General features: G+C 57.5%; 1 protein-coding gene across 3 annotated transcripts; it reads left to right on the forward strand.

Annotated features, from left to right (window-relative positions):
• The first annotated feature begins 727 nt into the window (after positions 1-727).
• On the forward strand, positions 728-26,145 carry LTBP4 (latent transforming growth factor beta binding protein 4). Of its 3 annotated transcripts, XM_069078992.1 has the most exons (34): positions 728-1,266; positions 2,467-2,531; positions 2,746-2,917; positions 4,748-4,866; positions 5,134-5,208; positions 9,074-9,271; positions 9,909-10,189; positions 10,273-10,375; positions 10,675-10,749; positions 10,900-11,022; positions 11,400-11,564; positions 12,065-12,229; positions 12,403-12,528; positions 12,764-12,898; positions 13,010-13,135; positions 13,334-13,453; positions 13,744-13,983; positions 15,056-15,181; positions 15,273-15,392; positions 15,872-16,003; positions 16,096-16,221; positions 16,469-16,591; positions 16,680-16,811; positions 17,166-17,297; positions 19,377-19,502; positions 19,616-19,762; positions 20,495-20,761; positions 21,001-21,072; positions 21,447-21,575; positions 21,924-22,070; positions 22,410-22,562; positions 24,024-24,437; positions 25,112-25,264; positions 25,551-26,145. In XM_069078992.1, the coding sequence occupies exons 1-34, from the start codon at positions 743-745 to the stop codon at positions 25,703-25,705; spliced, it is 5,466 nt and encodes a 1,821-aa protein (XP_068935093.1). In that variant the 5' UTR covers positions 728-742; the 3' UTR covers positions 25,706-26,145. The 3 variants fall into 3 exon arrangements, with proteins under 3 accessions (XP_068935093.1, XP_068935094.1, XP_068935095.1); XM_069078993.1 differs by lacking the exons at positions 728-1,266; positions 2,467-2,531; positions 2,746-2,917; positions 4,748-4,866; positions 5,134-5,208 and adding an exon at positions 6,406-6,730; XM_069078994.1 differs by lacking the exons at positions 728-1,266; positions 2,467-2,531; positions 2,746-2,917; ... (1 more) ...; positions 5,134-5,208; positions 9,074-9,271 and adding an exon at positions 6,406-6,730.
• The last annotated feature ends 328 nt before the right edge of the window (positions 26,146-26,473 follow it).

Here is a 26,473-nt window from a genome sequence, read left to right on the forward strand (position 1 = left end):
GCGGGTCCTGGAAAGAAGGGGAGGGAGCCTTCCCACCTACGGAGGGCGGAACCCTCGGGACCGGGGGCGGGGACAGGCTTTGGTCTCAGAAGGTGGGGTAGGGTGGAGGGAGGCGGAGCAGGTAAGGAGGAAGCCGGTTGAAGGTAGAGGACTCCGGAGTTCTGGCTTGGAAACAGCAGGTACGGGGGGCTGGAGACGATCCGTAGGTGCCAGTCGGAACACTTCACTCTACTGGGGGTCAGAAGGGAAGGAGATGCCTTGACCTCAGAGCCTCCCACTTGGAAGCTCAGTAAGGAGGGAGGAAGGCCTTGGCCCCAAACACTCCGATGCAGAACCCGCCAGCATAGTCTACACCAGCATGGAAGCGGATCCTCAGCTCAGTAGGGCTATCCCTCCTCTGCGGTCCCTGTGGGGCAAGATTCCCGGGTGGGGTCCTGGGGAGCTCTAAATCCGACCGTCAGAGAATCTGAGGTCGAAGGTGGGGAGGATGGAGTTTCTCTTACCGAGAATCCCTCTGGAGGTCTGGGGTGGGATCCGATGGGATTCTCTTTGGTACTAAGGTATTTGAAATAAACCCGCCCTTGGCTATGTAAGAGCCAGCCTCCTTACTGCGCCCGGGGCCTGGGGCCCGAGGTTGGAACCTACTGCGAGATTTCCTAACACCTTGCCTCCTTGCTCAGGCCTGCTGCATGTGGGGGTCCGAGCAGGACAGGGCTCATGGACGCCTGCCCCCAAAAGATCCATGCTAGATATGTTCTGTCACCCACCAGTAAGCGTCCAGGGCACCCCCCTCCAAGTCCTCAAGGGCACCTGTCTCAGACACCCCGCCCCAGTGACATCCTTATTGGCTCTTTCCGGGGCCCCCCAGCCGGCACTGTGCTCTTATTGGTCAAACCTGGGTTACCCCGGCCGGCTCCGCACCCCCATTGGTCCAAAGTTGGAGCCCGGGCAGCGGGGGAAAGTTGGTCTGGTGGAGCTGGCGGGGAGGGGAGGGCGGGGTAAGAGGAGGGAGCCCAGGGCGCGGGAGACAGAGGGGCCAGAGCCAGGGACTGGACGGGACAGGGACAAGGGCAAGGACAGGGACACGGAGCAGGACAAGATGCTGCCTCCCAGGCCCAGCTGCCGCCTCCGCCACCGATCCCTCCTCCTCCCCCTCCTACTCCTCCTGCTGCTGCTGCTGGTTCTCGAGCCGCGCCCAGGCCAGGCCGTCGGGGCTGCAGGGACACAGGGGAGTAGAGGCCGGGGCCGCCCAGGGGGCCAGGCCCGGTAAGTCCGCTCACTTCCCTGATTCATTCCCTCTCCTCTCACCCTCAAACAGCAACCCCCCGGGAAGGAGTGGGGGAGGGTCTCACATGGACTGAAGTGGGTGGGGGGGGATGCCAAGAGAGGAGGGGGGCTGATAACTCAGGCCCCGCCCCTGCGTCCCAGGTGGTATCATCATTTATTTCCCCCGGCGCCCCAGCCTGCAAACGGCGCCCCCATAATTAGAAGAAAGGAAGGGGCTAGGGAGGAATGCAGGAATGCACCCCAGTGGGTGGACAGAGAACAACCACCTCTCCCCCATTACCAGGCAGTGCCAGCCCGCCCCCTCAGCCTGTAGTCAGTTCCCCCCATGGTCCCCGCAAAAGCGGGGAGGCAGGGACACAGAGTCCCCAGTGTGTGCACAGGGAGCCCCCTCTCCCCGCAATCCAGGTGGCCGCAGCCCCAGTAGAAAGGGAGTGAGGGAGAAGGGAGGAAAGAGCCTCACCTGACTCCCTCTCCCCTTGGTCCCGGACTGCCCTCGGTTCGCCCAGGGTGGAAGCCCAGGGCCCATCCTCAGGTTTTGGGTGGAGAGAGAGAGTCTGGTCACCCCCCCCCCCCGGCCCCCCTGCCAGATCGGCCCCCGCGCTCCGCTACAAAGGGCCAGGGCTCGGGCTCCCGCCTCTGCGAATCCGCTTAGTAACCCGAGCTCAGCCGCGCCGCGCCGGGGGCGGGGCCGGGAAGGGGTTAACTGGTAGGCCCGGGGGGAGGGGGCTTCTCCAAGTCTGTTTTCTCTAACGCTCCTTCTCCAGGGGGCCAGCAAGGGCCTGGGACTGGCAACCAAAGGCCAGCTCGTACTGCTCCCCACGTCACCCCACTTTTCTATCCCCTTCCCATCCTAGGGGCCTGAGCGCCCGTGGGTCTCGCAACCCCCTCCAGGAGAGAATGGAGCGGTCTTGGAGGGGTGCGGAGGAGGGGGTGCGCCTGCGCAGGGACTGGAGGTGGAAGGGGAGGAGGGACGCAGGGGGTTTGGGGGCCCAGGGAGTCTGGCCCCAAGCACCGAGCTGGGGCCTCCGGGAGGGCGGCGCCACCTTGTGGAAGCAGGAGGGAGTGCGTCTAGGGGGCCTCGGGGAGCTGGTGGAGGCTGGAGGCTAGCAGCTGAAGCCGTGGGTGGTGATGCCCAGCTGACCCCGGCCTCTCCTCCCTCTGGCGACCCTCTGCTTCCAGCCCTGCAGCTGCCTGCCGCCGCTGCTGCGCTGGGCGCCCTCTACGTCCGGGCCCCTGTTCTAGAGGTGAGTGTTGACCAGGGGCGGAAGTTGGACGGGGCTGTCGGGGGTCGCGTGGGCAGGGGCACAGCGCTATCTGTGCTTTTGCCTCCATCTCTGGAATGGCACTGGGCGCAGCGCGGGGTGGGTGGAGGCTGAGTCGACGGCTTGGGACCTCTGGTCCACGGAGCCCGAGGAGATGGAGGCTCTCGTTCACATTGCCCTGGTCTCTCCCCTGCAGCTCCCTGTTCGTCTCCGCAGTGCCCACCAGGGGAGCAGTGTGGAGCTCCTCAGCTGTGCCCCTGTCGGCCCAGCTGTCGGGCTGTTCGGGTTCCCCGGGCCACAGTGTCCCCAGCCCCCAGCCCCGTGCCAGTAGCCCGCAGAGAGGCCTCCCTCACTTGGCAGCCGCTGACGTGAGTGCGGGTTGGGGGCTCCTCTCCTGACCCCATTCGGTGCTGCCCCTGCCTCTGATTGTCCGTCTGTTTCGTTTTTCACTCCTTGCTGGACTTGCTGTCCCATGGTGACTGTGTTGCCCGCCATTCTCCCCTCCCCCCTTCCTACAGTTCTGTCTGCCTCTTGGGAGTCATTGTCTCCCTGTGGGTCTCGACTGACTGGGTTCACCTATTAGAGGTGTTCTTTCTGGGTCTCTATCCATCTCTGTCTTCTTCAAGAGGCTGCATGGTGCTTGGGAAAGGAGGCTAGACTCAGAGGATAGCCCCAGTCTTTTCATATTGGCACATACTTAATTTCCTCTGGCCTCAATTTCCTCATCTGTAAAATGAGGGGGCTAGGCTAAATTACCTCTAAGGTCCTTTTCAATCCATAGATCTATGCTTTAGAATGTTATTGTCTTGTGTCTTTTTCTGTGGAATGCCTGGAATCAGTACCCCATGTCTTCTTTCCCCTCAAGTAGTGAGGTCTGTCTTCTCACCGAGGCTTTCTCTCTTTTCACGTGTCTCTCTGATAGATATCGCTATTTCTGCTCTCCTTCATCTCTGTCCCTGACTCTTCCCAACCTCATCTCTCTCTCTCTCTCTCTCTCTCTCTCTCTCTGGTTCCATGCCCCCCCCCCTTCTCTCTCCCCCTCTCCCTTTCCTTCTCTTTTCCTCCTTCCTACCACGTATTGGTCTCTAGTGCCTTCCCTGTGGGTGGGCTCCTTTCTGAGTCTCATCTCTCTGTGGGTGTCTTTGCTTCCCCCCCCCCCAGTCTTTCTGTATCTACATGGTTCTGCCTGTGTGTCCCTATCTCACTGAATGTTTCTGGCTTGTTCTCCTGTCTTTCCTCCCTCTCTTAGTTTCTTTCTCCTTACTCCCTTTCCACCTTTTCCAGGCTCTGTCTCTCTCCATGGTTCTGTCTGTATGCCACCTATGTCTCATGTCTCAAAGTTGAATTCTCTGTCTCTTTCTGTCAGTCATGCTGTCTTACTCTGGCCCTGTGTCTCTCATCTCTCTCTTCCTCAGTCTCCTCTGTTCTCCAGGTTTCTTTTCCCCAAAGTCTCCCTGTGTGAGATGGTTTCTCTCAGTCATCTCTTGCTTTCTGCCTCAGATGGAAGCCTCCAGCTTTGGGTCCCATTGACCCTCTTCTTTCCCTCTCTCCCCAAGTCTCTGCCTCTCAGGTTCTCTATCTGGTCTGGGTGTGTCTGTAGTTCCCAGGCTCACTTTTAAGGGCTCCATAAATCTCTTCCCCCCCCCCCCCAATATGTGTGTCTTCTCTCTTCTCAGGGGAAAGGGCCGGGTTGGGATGAAGACTGCGTTGGTCTTCCCAGTCATAGTCTCCCGCCCTGGTTCTCAGGCCTCTCAGCCTCGTGTGGGTCCGAGTCTGGGTTTCTCTCCCCTGCACTACCTCCCTTTCTGTCTCACTCACTGCAGATCTCTGATTGCCGGGGTCAACTGGGAATCACCACCCATGTCTCTGTTTCCCGAAGGTCTCAGTTCTCTCTTTCCACGTCTCTACTGTCAGGGCTCTGTGCCATCTGCTTTGTGCCATCAATCGCCTCTGTCTCCCGGTCACTAAGTCACTCTTTGCCCCTGTCTCTAGTCTCTGAGTCTGTCTCTGTCTCAGGGCTCTCGGGGTACCCTCATCCTTCGGGCCGTGCCTGCAGGGGGCGCCTGCCTTAGCCTCAATGGGGAGGAGGGGGGAAAGTTCGTGGGTGGGGTGGGGGGATTTTTCTTCATTTTGCCCCAGGAGGAGCCAGGGGGCGCCCTGCCGGGCCTGGGCTGATCACCTCCCTTCCCCTCCCGTAGGCTGCAGGAGGCCCGGGCGCTGCTGCAGCGCCGCCGACCTCGAGGGCCCAGATACAAGGGCCTTCTGCGGCTAAGCCGCCAGCTGGAGAGAGCGGCCGCTGCTCCTGCCCGGGCCCCCGGTAAGCGCTTCGGCCCCTCCTTTCTCTTCTCCGGAGGCCGATAAGGCCGTCTGGTTCCCACGCCCTGCATTGTCCAAGGGGAAAGCCCAAGGGAACAGGAGTGCTGGTGACGCCTCTGTCCCGGGCCTGAGGTGCCCTCTCGTGGGGCTCTGGCAACTCTTTCCCCCAAGCTTCAGGGGACCCAGCGGTGGGGGTGGAGTGGGGAGAGGGGTCTAGGGTCCAGGGTCTTCATGCCCATCTCTTAACTCTCTCTTTTCCCTCCCCCAGGGCGAGAGCTGAGGGACCCCGGCATCCGACCCCTCTCCCAAGGTGGCTCAGTGACAGCGGGCGTGGGGGAGGGAGGTAAGGTGCGGCGGGGAGGGAGATTGTCAGGGAAGATGTTGTCCAGAGCCACTGACCCACGGGGCGGCCAACCCAGGGAGGGTGCCCCACCCCCACCCATTTAACCCTTTCCTGGTCGCCAGCGGGAGGAGCTCGGAGTCCGAGCTCAGCTCCACCTCTCAAGGGAAAAGGCAGGCGGGAAAGGAAGAGGGGTCCCTAACGGGCTCCGCTGGCTAGGGACCGAGGGGCGTCTGGCGGAACCCCAAGTCCAGACAACAAAGGGGATTGTGAAGCGGTGGCGCCGGTGGAAGGGTCTGGTCTGATACTTCGGGACTGGGGGGGAAGAGAAGAGGAAGTGGGGGTGTGTGTGAAGGAGAGACCTTTGCAGCGCAGCCAGAAAAACCGGGAACCCTGACTTCACCTCCGGGCTGGTCCACCTTTAACCAATGCCCCTGCCTTCAGCCCCTTGAAACATCTGTAGCCCCAGAATCTTCTCCAGCTGGGCCTCCCTGCTGCCAGTTTCTTCCCTCAGCTGTAGCCCTCTCGGTCCCCAGATGTGCCCTCCTCAGAGCTCTGTCCCGCCCCCGACTTCTTAGTCCAGCAGTGCCCGGTCCACGCGAGCCCAAATGTAGACCCCCCCCCCCCCCCCCCCCCCCCCCGGACTTTGTCTTCTAACTGCACCTAGTCATCTTTCCAGCTGTGTGGGCCCGCTCGGAGCGGAAGTGTGTGTGTGTGGGGAGATTCCAGGTGTGCGCCCCTGGGTCAGCGACTCGGCTATACATGAGCCCCAAGAAGCGCCTTCGGGGTCCCTGGTGCCCCCACCTGTTCCCCACCCTCCCAACCACTTGTTGCAGCTGGGCCGAGCTGGGCTTGGCCTGGACTGGGTGTGGGGGTGTGTGGGGGGGGGGGAAGGAGGGAGGAAGGGGAGGGAATGAGTTGAGGAAAGCAGTGTGTGAGAGTGGGGAGGGGGGTGGTGATCAGGCCCGCGCTCTCCCCCGCGTCGCGCACAAACATTGGTGTTGGCATGGAGCCCGGCCCCACGCGCCCCCGCGCGGTTGCCAAAGAGCTAGGAGGGGGTTGGCCCGTCTGGGCTGGGCTGGGCCGGGCCGGGCCGGGCCAGGCTGGGCCGGGTTGGGCGGGGGCGCATGGGGCCGCCCCCTCCCAGGTCCATCCCCCTCCCCTCTGTTCTCCTCCCTTCCCCTCCCTTTCCCTCCCCTCCCCTCCCGCACTGCGCAGCGCTAACTTGCTGTCTGGGCTTGGGCCCCTCGGGCGGGCGGCAAGGCAGCTCAGTGCGCAGCTATGGCGGGTGCCCGGCAGCCCCGGCGCCTCGTGCTCCTAGTGCTGTCGCTGCTGCCGCTGCTGCCCGGCCCGGTTGCCCGGCCCGGACCCCGCGAGCGGCTCCGAGTACTCTTCACCCCGGCTGTGTGCCGCCTGCACTGCACCGGGAATCGCTGCGTGCCCCACTGCGTGCGCGCCAACACCACCAGCGTGGAGAGCGGCTCCCCTGGCGGGGCAGCGCCCGCGGGGCCAGGCTTCCGAGTCTGTGAGTGTCAAAGGACGGGGCCGGGACTGGGGAACAGGGAAGGGAGCCGGGAGCCTCACGGAGGAGGGAGCTGGGTACCCGGATGGGTCAGTGATATCCCTAGGGGAAAGGCACAGAGGAGGGAGTCGGACACCGTTTGCCTTGAGGCAGGGAACTAACCAGGAAAGGAAGCAGAATACCGGTGGAGCGGACAGGGAGCCACAAATTGGAGGGGCACAAGAGACAGCCAATTTCCCTGCTCTGGATGGACGCTGAGCCTCCAAAAAGCCTTCTAGAGCTGAGAGGAGGGCAAAGGGTGCTTCCTAGATGACAGTCTAGCATCCCCAGAAGACACAGGGGAGGGAGTGCATCCAGGGAGCCCCTTCAAGGTGCAGACTGTGGGACATTGGGGGGAAATGGGGCTGCCGCACCTCAGAGTGCCTTGAAGGAGGGGTTCTAAGGTGCTCCTCCTAAGCAATTCCTGGGGGCTAAGGGGGAGAGCTTCGATCTCGGGACTGGGAGATAGAACTTCAGGTGCTCCCTTCAGATGCCAACTAGGTGTCGGGTGGGGTGGGGAGTGACGACTGCACAGTTCCTGGGAGACAGCAGAGCTCTTAGACTGAAAGGAAATCCAACTCCATAGCTCCCCACCCCACCTGTTCCTCTCAGTGGAGGGCAGGGGAGGGGATGAGGCAGGCTTGACCCAGGCTGGACACTGGACACCTGCCCTTCCTGGGCCACCATTTCTCCCCCAGGCTTCAATTCCCCTCAGCGGGACATCGTTCAGTCTAGCTGGGCCTCGGATTTCGGACTGAGAGGAAAGGGGAGCCTAGCTCCCCAATCCTGGGCCTCGACCTCTACCCCGACTTTGCGCCTCTCCCCATCTCCTCACTTGCCCCCGGGGGCGGCCCCCAGCCTCAGAGACTGCGGCAGCAGGCGAGGAGGGAGCTGGGGCCCCCCGGGCGCCGGGAACAGGCCAAGCCTGGCCCCGCTCCAGACCCGGCCGGCGTGAGCTCATCTCCCGCTCGGCCCCCGCCCCTTTCCCCCGCCCCTGCCTCACAGACCCAGCCCGGGGGGCCCCGGGGGAGCCAGGCATTCAGGCACACGATGCCAGCTCTCGTGCCAGGGGCTGAACCCTGAGATGGTGCCAGGATCCCTTGGCCTCTTGCCTAGGGAGGCAGGCGCAGTTGGGATGCTTGCAAGGCCGGGCCTGACCTTACCAAGACCCCGGCATCCTCGGCCCCCCGCCCCTCTTCTCCCCCTCCTCCCAAAGGGGCGGGAAGAATTGGCACTACCCCCAAGGAGCGCCCCGCCCATGGCGTGGGCCTGGCCCGTGGGAGCGGGGCTCTGCTGGCGCCAAGAACAACGGGGAAGAATTTCCACCGGACCCCTCCCGCTCCTACGCCCGCCTCTCCCCCTTCCCTTCCTCTGTGAGACCCCAGCTTACAACACCAATACCAACTCTGATCTCCAAAACTGAAATCTCTGCCCGCAAGACTTTGGCTGGCGTCCTGTCCCCCTTCTTGCCCAGAGAACCCCTGACTTCCCTCCCCCTTTTTTCTGTGAGATCCCCCCACCCCCAGCAGCAAAGCTTCTAGTCCTAGCGCCTCCTCCCCTCCCAGAGACCTAGGACCCCAGAGTTCCGCCTCCACTCCGGGCTTGGCTGGCCCCCGCCCGGCCCCACCCCACAGCTGTCTCCAGCTGTTGCCGCTGGCGGCTTCGGGGGCTCCCGTGGGGGAAGAGGCCGACGGGGTAGAAAGGGGGGAGAGGAGGACTCACAGCAGGACCCGCCCCTGGTCCCCCGGAGCGCCAAACAGCTGCCCACAGCTGGGCACAGATGGGCATGGGGCTCCAGGAAGGCAGAGACGCCTGCTTTTTGGGTGGGAGGATAGAGCTGCACCCCTCAAGGCCCCCACCCTGAGCCAGGGGAATGCGGAGCCGCCCTCCTTCCCCCCATCGCGTTTGTTTACCCGACCTCACCACTGGCGGCACCGCGCCCAGATGTCCCTGCGTGCGGGAGCTGGGCCCGATGTCCCATATGGGGACCATGCGTTCCCCCTCCTGGGGTGCAGCTGGCGGGGAGAGCTAAGCCGTAAAGTGGGGTGGGGGAGGAGCAGCTGAGGGAAGAGGACGTTTGGATTGTGTGGAGGGGGAACTGTTGAAAGGGACTTTCAGCTTCGTATGGATGGAGAGCAGGCATGCCTCCCCAGGCAAGGGGGAAGAGCTGAGTGAAAGGAAAGAGAGGGGTTCTTGGACAAAAGGAGGGGAGAAGTGAGAGAAGGAGGCTTCTGGGTTCTGCTGGCAGAGGGAGGCGGGGGAGGAGCAGACGCGTGACCCGCCCCTGCCCCTTCCATCCCTTCATAGTCTTGTGTCCACTCCTGTGCCACAACGGGGGTGTGTGCGTGAAGAAAGACCGCTGCCTTTGCCCGCCGGACTTCGCGGGCAAATTCTGTCAGCTGCCTGCCTCCCGCACACGTCACGAGGCCCCTCCGCCTCCCCCACCTGGGGTCACCAAGTCGGTGTACACGCTGCCCCTGGCCAACCACCGGGATGAAGAGCATGGTGAGGGGAGGGGAGAAAGCGTCCGCCCCAACTAGGCAGCCCTCCTGGGGCTGGGGAACAACAGGGCTCTGTTGGGGGTGCAGTGGAGGCAGGTCCAGGCAGTGAGTCAGGGGGCCTGGCTTCTTCCCTGGATCTCCTTCAGACAAGGTGTGGACTTGGCCAGGGGTCTCTTCTCTGGGCCTGAATTGCGCTGTGTGCATCTACGGTAGGATGTAGTGGAGAAACAGATGCATTCGAATACTGAGTGCTTCTCTGGGCCTCAGTTTCCTCAACTGTAATGTGAAGGGCTTGGGCTAAAGGATTTCCAAAGTCCTTTCCAGATCTAAACACTCTCTCCCTAGCTTTCACTTGTGTGATAATAAGACCAGATTGATGCTTTCACGTGGCCTCTTCCCAATCCACTGGTCTCAGTTTCCCCACATGTTAAATTTCTTAAAAGTCCTTCCTAGCTTTCTATTCTTCTGACGAGAATTCTTGTCCCTGTCATTCTCTTTCTTGGGTTCCCGCAGAACTACTCTTCCCGGTGGGACTTAGGCTTCCCCTCCTAGGTTGTCTCTTGGGACCCCCACCCCGGGCTGTGTTGTCCCCTCATCCTAGCTCCGCAGGAGCGTTCACTCTACTATCCCCCACCCCCCAGGCGTGGCATCACTGGTGAGCGTGCACGTGGAACACCCCCAAGAGGCTTCGGTCATCATTCACCAAGTGGAACGTGTGAGCGGCCCGGGGCCCAACTTGGGCCCCGAGGAATCGGAGGCTACGGGTCAGAACCAGGCTCGAGCCTCGGGGGTGCCGTCGGACCGCGCCGCCTTGTACACGGTGCTGGCCCAGAGCAGCCCCCGGGGTGAGGAGGAAGAGGGCGGCGGTTACACTGACGCCTCGGGCTTCGGCTACTGTTTCCGACAGCTCCGCGAAGGCGAGGTGAGCCCTGGATCTGGGCCCAGCGAAGGGTAGGTCGGCACTGGCTCCTGGGAGAACTGAGTCCCTCCCTTTGTCCCCGGCAGTGCGCGTCCCCTCTCCCAGGTCTGCGAACACAGGAGGTCTGCTGTCGAGGGGCTGGATTGGCCTGGGGAGTTCACGACTGCCAGCCGTGCTCCGAGCACCTCAGTAAGAAGGAATCTGGCTTGGATTAGGAAAAAGCCCCTCTGTTCCCTCTGCCCCCCTCCTTTCTCTCTCCCACTGCCCAATAGGCGCAAGCGCTCTGAAGAGTGCCAGGTGCTAAGCCTCCAGATCCAATCCCATTTTTCTCCTGTCCAGTGGGCGTTATCTGTACTAAAGTCACTCCTTTCACTTTTTCTCCCCTCAAGGCTGGGGGAGGTCTCTTCACACCAAGCCCCGCCTCGACTCTAATCTCAGTTTCTCTGGCCCAGGGCCGGACTAAACTACACCCTCTCCTGTTTCCCCAGGCAGCGTAGGCCGACTGGGATCCTCAGATGCAGCCTGCCCCACAGGCTTTGAAAGAGTCAACGGCTCCTGCGCCGGTGAGGTGGCATTCGAGCGAGGCGGGGCATGAAAAAGTGTCCGGGAATGGGGCTGGTCAGCGCCTGGAGAACGGGGACGGGAGCAGGGGCCCTGGACCCTACCCCCTCCACCAGGCCGGCCTGCCCCCATTTCCCTGTCCCTCTTCCTAGATGTGGACGAGTGCGCGGAGCCAGGGCGGTGCCAACACGGGGAGTGCGCGAACACTCGCGGCGGCTACACGTGTGTGTGCCCCGATGGCTACCTCCTAGACTCCTCCCGGAGCAGCTGCATCTGTGAGAGACCCCACCTTGGCATGCTTTGCTCCTCCCTCCCGGCCTTTGTACTTCAAAACCACCTACCCCTAACCGAACTCTCAACTCATAAACTCCGTCCCACTCCTTTCCAAAGCCCTAGCCTGACCCCTCTTAACCTTTCCCGGTTCAGATCCAAGCCCACCCCTCCGAATGCCACTATGTGCTCAGTACCGGGATTCTCCTCTGCTCGTCCAAAACCTTGCCCCCTTTTACATCTGCTCCAAGCCCCTCCCCATTCCCAAACCCAGTCTCCCCGCTCACTCCAAGCCACTCCCACCCAGCCTCTCCCCACTCCGTCTCCCTCTTCCCTGAATTGTCCCTCTGACCACAGCCTCTGGCCCCCGGCTCTTCTCTAGCCCAGCATGTGATCTCAGAGGCAAAGGGCCCCTGCTTTCGGGTACTCAGGGCTGGAGGCTGTTCGCTGCCCATCCTGCGCAATATCACCAAACAAATCTGCTGCTGTAGTCGGGTGGGCAAGGCCTGGGGCCATAGCTGCCAGCTGTGCCCACCTTTTGGCTCAGGTGGGCCCCAGGATTCCCCTGTATCCTGGTCCCTGTACTCTCCTACATCCCGACTCTCTCCCAAAGTGTTACCTCAACCTCCAACATTTTCCAACTCCTCTGCCATCTGTCTTATTCTGACTGCAAATACCCACACCCCGAGGGGATGCCCTAACTTGTACAGTCACACAGCTTACATTCAGTCCTGGTACCCTGGCCTCCACGTCACCCAAATTCCCATCCACATCCACAATCCCCTTCACATTTCACAGACTAGACACTCACAAAGGTATCTGAACCTCTTTCCCCCAAAGGACCCCCTAGGATCAATACTCTGTACACCTTTGTACCCAGAGCCTCACACTCCCCATATCCTACACCCTGCCCTCATATACTCCAACTCAATACCTCTACAAGTCCTACTGTCTCTGCCTCTGTCTTACTGATTTGCTTCTCTCTGTCTCTCTCAATTTGGCACTTCTTCATTCCCTTACCTCCCCACTTTCCCATCTGTCATACAGAGGGTTTCAGGGAGATATGCCCAGCTGGCCCTGGCTACCATTACTCAGCCTCTGACCTCAGATACAATACTCGCCCCTTGGGCCAGGAGCCACCACGAGTACCCATCAGTCAGCCCCGGGTACCTCCACCTGTTACCGCGGCACCTCCAGTCTGGGCCCCTACAGGTAAGCTCTGGGTCTTTGGGCCTCTCCATCCACCTTGAACTGTGATACAGGCAAAGATGGAGGTAAATGGGAAGCAATGGATACTGCTGGGAAATGAGAAGAAAGCATGGGTGGCATCAAGTGCCCCCCATGCCATAATCTTGACCTACCCCTTCACCTATTTTCCTGCCCAGTCTGGAGCCGTCCACCTACGTCCCACCCAGAGCCCAGACCCAGACCCCGGCCCCAGCCCCAGCCTCGACCTGAGGAACCCCTACCCACTGTCCCCATCCAGTCAATCCCTGAACTCCCTGAAAGAGGTAAGGAGCCACAGATGATGGATCTGGAATGGGAACTCTAAAGGGAGAAGGGACCAGAGAGGAAGCTCTTGGGAGAAAGGAGGAGATTCTGGGGCATGAGGAAGATTTGAGGGGAGAGGGGAGAGAGAAGCCCCTGTGGGGAAGGAGACAGAAGAGGATTGTACTTTAGAGGAGACTACAGGGGAGGCCAGGTGCCAAGGCTGGGGCAACATGCTGATCCTTGGCTGTCCACCAGGCCCAGTGGCAGGGGGTGTGTGTCAGCGGAACCCCCAAATCTGTGGTCCAGGGCGCTGTATTCCCCGCCAGGGTGGTTACACATGTGTTTGTGACTCGGGCTTCTGGCTCAGCACCCATGGCACACACTGCATCGGTGAGACTGGGGACCAAAGGGGGAAGGATGGGGATCCCTAGAGGAAGGAGGGCCCATCACCTGTGACCCCTCTGACTTTACCTCCCCTCCTTATCCAATTCTCTGGGACAGATGTGGATGAGTGCCGCCAGGTACCCCGGCCCTGTGCCCATGGGCGCTGTGAGAATTCAGCAGGCAGCTACCGCTGTATCTGTGCCCCTGGTTTCTATGCTAGTACACAGGGCACTGAATGCCAGGGTGAGTCTTTGTCCCTCTCTTCCTCCCAAATCTTGCCCTTTCCAACTGCTCTGCCCAACTCTGTCTGTAGATACAGATCTTTGGGTCTGCATGGGGTGCAGGGAGGAGCAGGTAGATGTGGGGATGCCCACAGGGGGCATCTCTTAGCCACGGCCCCACTTCTGATCCCTAGTTCTTCCCCAATCCTTGTGCCTGCAGACGTGGATGAGTGTGTTCAGCAGCCGTGTACCAATGGGCGTTGTGAGAACACTCCTGGCAGCTACCTGTGTGTTTGTCCAGCTGGGTACAAGGCTGCTCCCCATGGAGCTGGCTGCCAAGGTAAGGGGGTGGGAGGAAGAAACAGCTCGACAAAGGGAACAGAGGAGGGAGGCTGAGGGCCGAGGGGATATGGAGGGTGGGGAATTGAGCTTGAGGAGCAGAGTAGAAGATTGGGAATGATCTTTGAGGGATTGGACCCCACTTGGGTGTGCTTGGAGTTGAATGTCAGGGGGTGAGTTCTTGGGCTGACCAGAGGAATCCCACAGGCCCTTTGAGGACAGAAAGACTTCCTTAGATGTCCATGCAGCGGCAAAATGGGCCCCTAACATCAGTTCTGTTTCCTTACTCAGACATCAATGAATGTGCCCAGAGCCCAGGGCCCTGTGGCTGGGGCCACTGTGAAAATCTGCCTGGTTCTTATCGCTGTTCCTGCCCACCTGGCTTCCAAGGCCCTGAGTGTGAAGACATAGATGAGTGTGCCCGGGATCCCCCTCCCTGTGGGCCTGGCCGATGTGACAACACGGCAGGGAGCTACCACTGTGCCTGTCCTGCTGGGTACCGCTCCCATGGACCTGGCGCACCCTGTGTCGGTATGTCCCTTCTGCTACCGGTACTATGGCTAACTCTTCCCCCTCCCTCTATTATATGGACAGGCTCATAGACTTAAGAACTCCCTCTATTATGTGGATGGGCTCAAAAATTTCAGAGCTAAGAGGGAACTTCTAGGTCATCAGATGGGGAAACGGAGTCTTATTGTGGACTTGCCCAGCATCACACAGCTGGCATCAGAAGCAGGACCTGAATCCAGGTCTCCCAGACTTCAAAGTCAGTGCTCTGTTGGCTCCTCATATTGTCTCATTTCTTCCCTGACCCATCTCCTGACATTCCCGAATTACTGAGCCAGCCCTGCAAGTGCTCTCCCATTTCTCAGCCTTGGTTCCTCCATCTATAAAATAGGGACTTAATAGACTTGGAAACTCTTAAGTGCCCTTCCAGTTCTGAACTCCTGCTGCAAAGGAGACCACCGAGGAGACCCTGATGCTTGTTTAGCTGTGTAATTGTGGGCAAGTCCCTTCAGATGCCCGAGCCTCATTTTTCCTATATGTAAAACATAACCACTTTATCATGTAATGAGGGTAGAACCTGTTTTTGTAAGGGGCTTACCTTGGTAAATATGAGAGCTGCAATTTGAAGCCACATGTCTTGGTTGCAAGCCCAGTTTCTTCATTACTGTCACACTGGCCTCAATATTCTTATCTGTAAGATGGTCGGGAGGGAAAGGGGCAAGATGTACTTAATAGTTGCACCTTGAAGGAAGAAAGATTTCAATCAGCAGAAACGAGGATGGAGGGTGTTTCAGGCAAATTCCTGGAGTTGGAGACTGGGAGATGGAATGGCATCTTATTGGGAGTCTAGGATCTGGCTTCGAATTTCGTGCTCTGTCCCTGACCCTCTGTGATTCTGGAAAAAGCTCTTCGCCTCGCTAAGCCTCAGTTTCCCCATCTGTAAAATGAGAGGAATGTTCTAGATAGTGTAAGGGGTCATCTTGTCATGATGTAGGGAAGGGGGCGTGGTCAACCTCAGGAAGACCCTGCAGGGTGTGCCTGCGGGTGGGGGGTCGATAGGCCCCGTTCCCCATCTTTGCCGTCTCATCTCCCGCAGATGTGGATGAATGCCAGCGAAGCCCCCCTCCCTGCAGCTACGGACGCTGCGAGAACGTGGATGGCTCCTACCTGTGTACCTGTCCCACCGGCTTCCGGCTCAACGCCGCGGGCCAGGCCTGTGAGGGTGAGGAGGCAGGGCTTGGAAGGAGAGGGGGGCTTAGGCGCCCCAGGGACAGGGCTTAGGCCCTTCCCTTGCTCGATTGTCTTTCCCCCAGATATCGATGAATGTGAAAATCACGTGGCCTGTCCGGGGCAGGAATGCGTCAACTCGCCAGGGTCATTCCAGTGCCGGGCTTGCCCAGTAGGCCATCGATTGCTCCAGGGGCACTGCGCTGGTGAGACTGGTGTCCCAGGACCCCATCCAGCTGGCCCCTGACGCTTCTCTTTCTGACTTTGGGCTCTGAGACACATTCTCCCCCGACCTTCCATCCCTCTGATAGGGAAGATCTGAACAATTCCCTCACACCCTGTGACCTGGACCCCAGACCTTCAGCCTTCTGATCTGGGGGCCTTGGGATCACACCCCCCCCCAATCCCTCCGACGGAGCGTCCCTGGAACATTTGCCCCCTGACACCTCTCAGTTCCTCCGATGGGAGGTTCTGGAGCACCCAGACCCTCAACCCTCTGACTGAGGTACAAGCCCGTTGTCCTGAATCTCTCCTGATCTGGGAAGCGCAGGCCCCACGACACCGTCGATGAACTCAAACCGCCAGATTCCTTCGCTCTCTCCGTTTGTACTTTAGGCCTTCTCCTCACCCCTCTCCCAAATTTTGAGCTCCCCGAGCCTCACACCCAGGCGTTCCTCGTTTTCAGATGTGGACGAGTGCAGTTCGGGCGCCCCCTGCGGACCCCACGGCCACTGCACCAACACGGACGGTTCCTTCCGCTGCAGTTGCGAGCCTGGTTACCGGCTCCCACCCGGCGGGCGATCGGGTCCTTGCGCAGGTGGGAGAGGACACGGGGAGTGTCCGGCTGGCCGGCAAAGGCCCCGCCCTCTCTCGCCCTAACCTTCATCCTCTCCCTGCTTCCTTCCCTAGACGTGAACGAGTGCCTGGAAGGAGACTTCTGCTTTCCCCACGGGGAGTGTCTCAACACCGAAGGTTCCTTCGCCTGCACGTGTGCTCCAGGTTACCAGACTGGGCCCCGCGGATCTTCCTGCATCGGTACGCCTGGCCCTAGAACAGAAGCGAGGTTTGGAAGGACCCAGCCTGGAACGTAGCGGGCGGTATTTAGAATGTGGGGCATTGCGGACGGGGATGGGGTCTAGTGGGGGTGACACTAACAGAGCAGGGGTCTGGGACTGGGATTGGGACTGAGTGTCAGAAGGGGTTGGTGAAGTTTGGGTGGGATAAGGGAGGAAGGCAGGGGTGGTCCATCCTTGGGCTTCCTTGATGTTGTCCTGTCCCCTAGACGTGGACGAGTGCCGGGATGGAAGCCTGTGCCAGGGAGGCCTTTGCACCAACACCGATGGTTCCTTTGAATGCGCCTGTCCTCCGGGATACCGCGCCAGTGCCGACCTGACCTCCTGCAGCGGTGAGCGCCCATGCTTTCCCCTCAGGTACTGGGCCTTTAGCATCCCCCAGTGACTGACCCCTTCCCGGGTCTGTGCTGCATTCCTCAGATGTGGACGAATGCCGTGAAGGAGGGTCAGCCCTGTGTGGGACCCAGCGCTGTGAGAACTCCCCAGGCTCCTACCGCTGCGTCCGGGACTGTGACCCGGGTTACCACGCGGGTCCCGAAGGCAACTGTGATGGTGAGAGGACCCACCGAACTCGCGCAGAGCTTGGACACCTTTCTGTCCCCGGGATAGCCAATGTCCTCTCCCGGTGCCCAGGGGTGCAAGTGGGCTGGGACTGGGGGGGGGGGGGCAAATGGGCTGGGACTGAGCAGGTCCCGCCTCCCTGGCCTTGATGGTTCTGTCTCAGAGGGTTCCGACGGCCTGCGGCGTTTGGTCAGAATTCCCGCGGCAGGGGGACAAGGAGTAGTGGTCGGCTTCTGGCTCCGGCTCTCATTGCTGCGGGCCGCCGGTCCCTCCGTCGGCCACGAGGCGGCGCGCCGACGCTGGTTGCTCTGCCTTCCCTTCCGTACTCTGTTCTGTTCCTCGCAGATGTAGACGAGTGCAGAGAGTACGGGCCCGCACTGTGTGGGGCCCAGCGTTGTGAGAACACCCCCGGCTCCTACCGCTGTGTCCCCTTCTGCGACCCGGGGTACCAGCCCACTCCCAGCGGTGGCTGCCAGGGTAATGAATGTTTGTGGCATGAATGAATGAGACCCCGGGTGTGCCCAACATCTGGAGGGCACCGGGCAACTCCTTCTTGCTCTCTGAGACAGTTTCCCCATCTGTACAATGGTATCTACGGCCACTTCTAGTTTTAATTCTTGGGGCGGGGGAGGGGAAGAATGTAGGGAAAGAAATAAGCAATTATGTAGTGTCTACTGCATGCCGGGCACAATTATTATCCTATCTTCCAGTCGAGGAAACTGAGGCAAAGCTTAAACCCAGGGTCCCATAACTAGTAAGTATCTGAGGTCACATTTGAACTCAGGTCTCTCTGGCTCTGTCCACTGGGTTTGTAGTCGGGATACCTGGGTTCAAGTTCTGACTCAGCCTCTCATCATCTGTGAATTTGGGCAGGTTATGTGGTCACTCTTGGCCTTAGTGTCCTCATCTGTAAAGTGAGGTAGTTGCACTAGATGACAGAGGTCAATTCAATTCATCAAGCATTAAGCGCCTACTGTTTGCTTGGGTGCAGAGGTTATAAAAACATAAATTAAATTATAAAGACATAAATAAAACTTCTTTCTGGAGCTAATTCTGTGGGCCTAGGAATGCCTGATTCCCTTAGGCTCTTCTGTCTTCCAGGCTAGCTCTGGTCTCAGTATCTTCCCTGAGGCCACTGCCCCTCATCTTGTTTCTCCGTGCCTCCCCCAGAGTAAAAATATGCAGAGAGAAAACAAAATTACTGCTTTTTACTGACGATATGATGGTGTGCTTAGAGAACCATAGAGAGGAAATGAAAATAAATGGAAATAACTAACAACTGGCAAAGTTGCAGAATATAAGATAAAGCCGCACACATGGTCAGCATTCCTATATAGCTATCACCCACAAAACCCATCAGGGAAAGCTAGAAAGAGAAATTCCATTCACACTTATTACAGAAGCTAAAAGATGCTTGAGAGTGTCCCAAGGTGCATCCAGGACCTAGATGGATCTAAGGATAAAGCATTCTTTGCTGAAATAAATATACCTAAATAAGTGGAGAAACATTTATTGTTTGAGAGTAGGTCAGACCAATAGAATAAGAATGACAGTGGGAAGGAAAGGGGTCTCTCAGTACTAGTCTCAAACTATGCTACAGAGTAGTAGTTATTAAAATGATCTGATGTTGTTATCCAGTCAGTTTTTCAGTCTTGTCTGACTCTCCATGATCCCATTTGGGGTTTTCTTGGCAGAGACACTAGAGTGGTTTGTCATTTCCTCCTTCAGCTCATTTTACAGATGAGGAAAGTGAGGCAAACAGGGTGAAGTGACTTGCCCAGGGTCACACAGCTAAGAAGTATCTGAGGCTGAATTTGAACTCAGGAAGATTAATCTTGCTGATTCCAGGCCAGGCACTGTATCCACTGCTGTTCTAAATGATTTGGTACTGGTTTTTAAAAAAGGGTGTGGAAGGTCTATGCCTCCTCCAGGCCTTTCTCTACTATAGGGCCTGGATAGGGCTCCCAACTCCCAGTCCTCTAGACCCACTCTTGCTCATAAGATCCTTTCCTTTCCTTTTTTTTTTTTTTTGCAGGGGGGAAGGCAAGGCAATTGGGGTTAAGTGACTTGCCCAAGGTCGCACAGCTAGTTAAGTGTCAGGTGTCTGAGTCTGGATTTGAACTCAGATCCTCCTGACTCCAGGGCTGGTGTTCTATTCACTGCACCACCTAGCTACCCTCATAAGGTCCTTTCCTAGTAGGGTTTTCCAATGTCCTTAGGTGACTCCCACATTTAAGTCTCGGGTTTTCTCCTATCCTAGAGAATTCCCTGAGTTTCAATAGATTTCAAGCCAGGAGAGACCTTAGAGGTTGTTAAGGCTAATCCTCTGATTTCATAGATGAAGAAACCCCGGCCAAAAGAAATTAAGTGACATGTGACCCAGGCAGAATCTGACCCTAGCTCTTTCTTGCTCCAAGGCCAGTATTCTGTCCACATTAGCACACGGTGCCTCATAAAATTGGTACCACATGGGGCGAGCCCTTTCCCACTGGGTCCCAGGACCCTAGGAGTGGTGAATAGGTAGGAATTCATGTACAATTGCTGGTTTGATTGTAGATGTGGACGAATGTCGGAACCGAACCTTCTGTGGGGCCCATGCCATGTGTCAGAACTTGCCAGGCTCCTTCCAGTGTCTCTGTGACCAGGGCTATGAGGGAGCCAGGGATGGGCGCCACTGTGTGGGTATGATGGGCCCAAGGGGCTGCTGGGGGGAGGGGAGCCTAGGGGGGACATGGTCACGGGTGGGTGTTAGGGTGACTGGTCCCTTGGCTCCTTCCTTTTGTACTCCTCGGCAGATGTGAACGAGTGTGAGACCCTCCAGGGCGTATGTGGGGCCGCACTGTGTGAGAATGTAGAAGGCTCCTTCCTCTGTGTTTGCCCCACCAGTCCTGATGAATTCGACCCCATGACTGGACGCTGTGTTCCCCCAAGGCCCCCTGCCAGTGAGTGTCATTCCTCTGTTTAACTGATGGCTGCAGCAGACACCTGTGGGTCTGCAGCCTAGAGATGATTAAACCCTTCTTTAGTTGGTTGCAAAGGTGTCTGTGCTGCTTGTATAGGCCCCTTCTTCAGTCATTTCAGTCAGGTCTGACCCTCCATGACCCCATTTGGGGTTTTCTTGGCAGAGACATTGGATTGGTTTGCCATTTCCTTCTCCAGCTCATTTTACAGGTGAGGAAACTGAGGCAAAGAGGGTGAAATGACTGACCCAGGGTCCTATCTTTGCACCAGGGTCACACAGCTAGGAAGTATCTCAGGCTGGATTTAAAATCAGGTCTTCCTGACTCTGAGACCAGTGATCAGTTCCCTATGGCTCCACCTAGCCACCCCTTAGGGCCCTTAGCAATTAAGATAAAGGAAAGTTAGCTGTGTGACTGTTCCCTCCCTGGACCCTTTCTGTCTCTAAAATGGGGGGACTGGCCCTTCCAGCTCTAAAGGTTAACAATCTGGCGAGTTATTACAGCTGTTATTGGTGCATTATTGGCACCTGTCTCGTCCAGCTGCACAAACATCTTGATGTGTCCCTGAATATGGATAATGGCCATTGGTTAAATTAGAAAAGAAGGTCAGGCTGAGACCCAGGCCTGAACTGCTGGTGTTCCTGATGGTTGGTGGACCTGCTATGTTTTTGTTCTGGTACCTCGACTGAGAACCTCTCATTTCTCCATTTTCAGGGTCGAGTCCTCAGCTGCCCTCGAGCCCAGGGCTCCCTGCCCGACTGCCGCCTCCTCCAGCTCCTCCTCGGCGGCCCACTGCGCCAAGGCCGGGCCCTGGCCCTGGGGCTAGCAGTGGACGAAGGGAGTGTTACTATGACACCGGGGCCCCTGACGCCTGTGACAACATCCTGGCCAGGAACGTCACCTGGCGGGAATGCTGCTGTACCGTGGGCGAGGGCTGGGGTAGTGGCTGCCGCATCCAGCAGTGTCCAGGCCCCGAGACAGGTATTGGGGGATGAAGAGACTGGCAGAGAATGGGGGTTGGGGACCAAACCTGGTGAGGAGGTGGGAAGGGGGCACTGAGTGAGACAGAGAGAGAGAGTGAGACAGAGAGACAGATAGAATGATAGAGAGTCAGAGAGAGGAGCCAGGATGCCTAAGTCCCCAGGGCTGGAGATGGAGTCTGAAGACCCAGGTTTGAGTCCTACCTCAACAAGTCGCTAACATGCCTTCTCTTTGCCCAGCGGAATACCAGTCTCTGTGCCCACATGGCCGGGGCTACCTGTCCCCCCCTGGAGATGCCAGCGTCCGGAGAGGTGAGTCTTTTAGCACAGTAGAAAAAGGTAATGGATGAAGAGTTAGTATTCCCCTCCTGCTTCTTACTCTACATGACCTTGGGCAGGTCACTTCTCTTTGGGGCATAGTTTCCTCATCACTAAAATGAAAAGGATGGGTGAGATGACCCCCAAGATCCCAGCTGACTCTGAGCCCATCGATCCCATGAGCCTAACCCTACCCTGATTTCTGACTCACCCCTCTTCTCCCGATGGCCCTTTTCTCCCAGCTTCTGGCTCCTGCCAAGGCTGACTGTTGATTACATCTGTCCCATTTCCCTCTGGGCTTGGGAAGGATGAGCTTGGCAGAGGGTGGCCCTGACCACCATTGAGACTTTGGACCTTCCCTTCCACAGATGTGGATGAGTGTCTCTTGTTCGGGGACCAGGTGTGCAAGAGTGGGGTGTGTGTGAACACAGCCCCAGGCTACTCTTGTTACTGCAGCAATGGCTACTACTACCACACCCAGCGACTGGAGTGTATTGGTAACGCCCCCCTCCCAGTAGGGGGTTGGTGGGGGGGAGCCTTCTAGGAGTCTGGTCTCTGTGCTGCCTTCAGTAGCTGAGAAAAGAAGATTGGGCAGGAGAGGGCTTTGGAAAGGGATGGGACTGACCTTCCCCAGGAAATCTGCCCAGAAATCTTTCATTCCTTCTGATACAGCAAGGGCGGTGATAAAGCACTGGTCGTGGTGGGGGAGGGGGTTCCAGGGGGTAAAGCTGAAGTCGAATGCCACCAGCCCATCCTTCTTGACCTCTATCCTTTCTGCTTGAGCAAAGGCGATGAGCTGGAGGGTGGAGATGGCTTCTCTCCTCATCAGCCCTGTGTCTCCCCAGACAATGATGAGTGTGCAGATGAGGAGGAGGCATGTGAGGGTGGCCAGTGTGTCAACACTGTGGGTTCCTACCATTGTACCTGTGTCCCTCCATTGGTGCTGGATGGCTCCCGGCGGCGCTGTGTGACCAATGACAGTCAGAGTCTCGGTAACCTATGACCCTTATCTCACCCTGCCCCTGGGGGAGAGGGAGGGACAGGTTTCCTGGGTGGAGACTGGAGACTGTCCCCTATAGTCCTCCACTCACCCTAGGCTCTGGGGCTGGGAAGGAACCCAGGCCTTGGGTGTGGGGCTCATTCTGGGAGAATCAAAGAGCCAGGGGTCATGGGGACCAGAGTGGGGACTAGATCTGAGAGGTAGAGAAAAGAGAGGGGACCGCTCTTTCAGAGAAATTGGCAGTGAGTAGGAGGGCGCTTATGGGGCATCGGGTGGGAGACAGTACCAGGCAAATACCCTTCTTCCTTCCCTCCCTCTACACCCTATTCAGATGACAACCTGGCTGTGTGCTGGCAGGAGGTGGGACCAGACCTAGTGTGCAGCCGCCCTCGCCTGGACCGGCAGGCCACATACACCGAGTGCTGCTGCCTTTATGGGGAGGCTTGGAGCATGGACTGTGCTCTGTGCCCAGCCCGAGACTCAGGTGCTGCCTCCTTCCCCCTAAGCCCTGGGGCCTGCCCATACCCTTGACAGTGTGGTACAAAAGCAGAGAAATCGTTTCTGGATCCCAGAAAGCCAGCCAGGCTCCCGCAAGCAACAGCCTGGTTGGTCGGTCTATGGCCTTGAGTACTGCCTGCCACCTGGTGGCCATTGGTAGAATTACAGGCATGGCTCTTAAGAGGAAATCCCAGGACCTCAGAGCAAGAAGACCAAAATTCAAATCACAGATTTAGAGAGGGAAGGCTAGAGACCCCCCTCAGTATACATGTGAGGAAACTGAGGAGAAGACAGGCAAATATGTTCAATTGTCTTGTGGGTTTTAAGCAGCAGCACCCAATTTTGAACACAGGTTAGTATTAATAATTATTCATCGTTAGTATAATTGATTATTAATATGTAATTGTAGTGTAACATATTCTTAAAACTAATAATGCTACTTCTATTTAACTTGGATATTTTATATTATCATTCATCATATTTAGTATTTATTTTAATATTTATTACATTTGTATATTTATTTAATTAGTTGTTCAGTCATTTGGAGCTGTGTCAAAGATGCTGGAGTGGTTTGCCATTCTCTTCTCTGGTGCACTTTATAGATGGGGAAACTGAGGCAAACAGGGTGAAGTGACTTGTCCAGGGTCACACAACGAGTAAATGTCCGAGTCTAGATTTGAACTCAGGAACATGAGTCTTCTTGACCCCCAGACCTGACGCTCTATCCACTGCTCCATACAGACACCCATTAACAATTTAGTAATAATCATCCATAATTTTATTAACATTTATTAATAATTAATATGCTGTTATATCACAATGTGCTATAATCAATAATGTTAATCATTGCTATATTCTTGATGATGTTACTGATGATGTTAATTATTATTAATAATATTGACCTGAGTTCCAAACTGGAAATCTCATACTAAAGTTTCTATTTCATCAGCATTGATATATTTCTTTCACAATAACCCTGTGAGATAGAACTCATAGTCCCCCCATTTTCATGGATGAGTGCACTGAGGAGCAGAGATGGAGTTATTTTTTCCCAGAGTCCCACAGAGAGAGGACACAGGATGTCACGTGAGCCAGCCTCTGGGGCAGGAAGATGTGAGGGCTCATGGTCTGTTTCTGATACCTCCTGGCTAGGTGACCCTGAGCCAGTCACTTCACCCGTCAGTCCCTAAGATTAAGTTCATTGTGGCTATAAGACAAAGAACCTTGTGGGTCTGCATTGGCTGAGGGAGGGTGTGAGGGACTTGGGAGTTAGGTACCCAGAACAGTGCCATCACAGTTTGGCACCAAAGAGGACCAATTGGCTAATCAGGTATTGGAGGTGAGATTTGAACACCGGTCTTCTAGCACTCAAGTCCCAGGCAGACAGAAAGAGCTGAGGCCTTGAAGGCTGATCTGGACCTTTGGGATCCTTCTTTTACTTCTCCAGATGACTTTGAGGCTCTGTGCAATGTCCTTCGACCACCAGCCTATGGCCCAGCCCGCCCCGGAGGTTTTGGGATCCCTTACGAATATGGACCAGACTTTGGACCAGGCTATGGAGGTCTCCCCTATGGACCGGAGCTGTATCAACCCCCACCCCCACCAGTCCCTGGGCTGGGCTATGACCCTTACCCACCTCCTCCAGGGTCCCTACCTTTCCCTGGTGCAGGTAGCCCCTATGGCCCACCACCCTTTGAGGTGCCTGACTTTGACTCGGTTGCTGCTGGGGCCTATGGGGAGCCTGAGGGCCGCCCACCTCTGGACTCTACTGCCCGATGGCGTTATCGGCCCCGAGATACGGGTGGCTCCTTCCCAGAGCCTGAGGAGGAAGAGGAAGAGGAAGCAGGAGCCCCCTATGCCGGTGAGCACCTCCAGAGCACAGACGTGCTCACAGCTCTCTCAGGCTGCTGGATGGCACTACACTGGACTTCTCTCTGAAGTCCTAGGTCCCTGGCCCATGCAAGAGAGGGACTGGGTCCACACTGATGCAGGAAGGGCCTCCTCCCTCTCCTGCCCTTTATGGTAAACTGATCATTCCCTGCCACTCCCTCAGCTCCTCTCCACCTTCTCCTAGAAATCCCTCTTCCCCTCCCCCAAGGACCAGAGCCCTTCAGTATCTAGTCTCTATCGGGATCTCTGCTCCCTTTTATTGGCCTGGTCCAAGGGGCAGCCTTGACACAAAGAACACCCTGCCCCCAGTGAAGCTGGGCACAGGAGCCCCAGCTGGCTAGGTCTGCACTTTCCCTTCCCACATTATCAGCAATGAGTCCCAGAGAGGAGAAGGAAGGTGCCCAAGGTCGGAGCAGGGTGACCTTCCCGTTTTTTTACAAAAGTTCTGAAAGGGGTAGTCAGTCACTGGTTAAACATTGGTCAGGTGATTGCTTCCTCGGCCCAGGCCCTCCCCCCTCTTCCTGCCACATCTGTCTGATGCCCAAAGCTGGGGCATCATGCATACACACACAGAAGCGCTCTCGCATCCTGGACGGGCACTCTGTTGGATGTGGCCCCATGATGTTTCCCACCATCCCCCTCCAGCTGGCCGCTATGAGCCCTTCGAAGGGCTACAGGCTGAAGAATGTGGCATCCTGGACGGCTGTAACAATGGGCGCTGCATCCGAGTCCCCGAGGGCTACACGTGTGACTGCTTTGACGGTTACCGACTGGATATGACCCGCATGGCCTGCGTGGGTGAGCTTGGGTGGGGACCTGGGCAAAGGAGGGCTGGGAGAGCGAGCAGCGCGGCAAAATCACCGTCCCTTCCAGCCCCGCTCTCCAGATCCTGAAGGAGGCAGAGTGTGGAGGGCCGGACACCTGAGGGTCTGGTTGCCTGGGCTTCCTCCCTCGGCACCCAAGAGGTCTGACTCCCTTAGGGAGGTGGTAGCTCCGGACTCCTGGGCCCTGGAGGCAGCTTAGCCCTGGGTGAGGAGCCCTGAATGTCCCGGTACTAAATCCAGCCTCGATTCTACTCCTTCAGACATCAACGAGTGTGAGGAGGCGGAGGACCGAAACTCGCTGTGCGTCAATGGGCGCTGTCTCAATTCTGACGGCTCATTCCGATGCATTTGCCGGCCTGGCTACAGGCAGTCACATCAGCCTCACCGGTGTGTCCCTGCTCGCCCCCAGGCCTGAGCTGGGTCATCCCACCTGCTGTGGCCCTGGCTGAGCCAGAGAGGGTCTTGTGGAAGGACCTGAGCCCAAGCCCCAGAGAGCCTGCTTCCGTCAGGGGCTGGGCCCATTCAGCATGGCCCTAGGCCAGCCCCATCTACTGTATACCCCTCCCCGACACACTCTGCACGCTCGTGTCCCACCCCCACACACGCTTTGCCTCACTCATCTGCTAAAACGCACGGGCCACATGACTGGATGGAGAGATGGGCAGAGGGACAAAGAGATAGCACTCCAGACAATGCCCTCCACCTCAGCCCGGGGTCCACAGCAATCCTTTTCCTGTTCCCCCTAGAGGAACTGTGAGGACCAATGGCATGAGCACCTGGGTCCTGGCTTACACCCTCCCCTCCTTTTCCCCCGACAGCCCTCTTCCCCTTTTTTCAATAAATTTCCTTTTTCTACCTGTTGCCTCATGGATGTCGCCCAAGCCCAGGTCAGAGAGAGAATATTGACCTTGACCTTGGAAACCCCCTGACCTTTTTAGCTAGAAGTCACCCACAGCCTTGCTGCCCCCTTCTTGGGGCATGAGTGCAGTACTTTCTCTGGATGGTTTTGGGCCACTCTTGGAAGCATCTCCCTGCAATGGAATGTGTCTCCACTCAACTCATTCATAGTAAATGTCTATTAGGAGTGATCACCACCATCATCATCATCATCATAGCTAGCATTTATATAGTCAGGTGGTAAAGTGGATAGAGTACTGGATTTGGAACCAGGAAGCCTCATCTT

Source organism: Petaurus breviceps, unplaced genomic scaffold (genome assembly GCF_028583685.1).
Source record: "Petaurus breviceps papuanus isolate PSGF00001 unplaced genomic scaffold, PetGlider_PUasm1.0 91041, whole genome shotgun sequence".
Taxonomy (NCBI): Eukaryota; Metazoa; Chordata; class Mammalia; order Diprotodontia; family Petauridae; genus Petaurus; species Petaurus breviceps.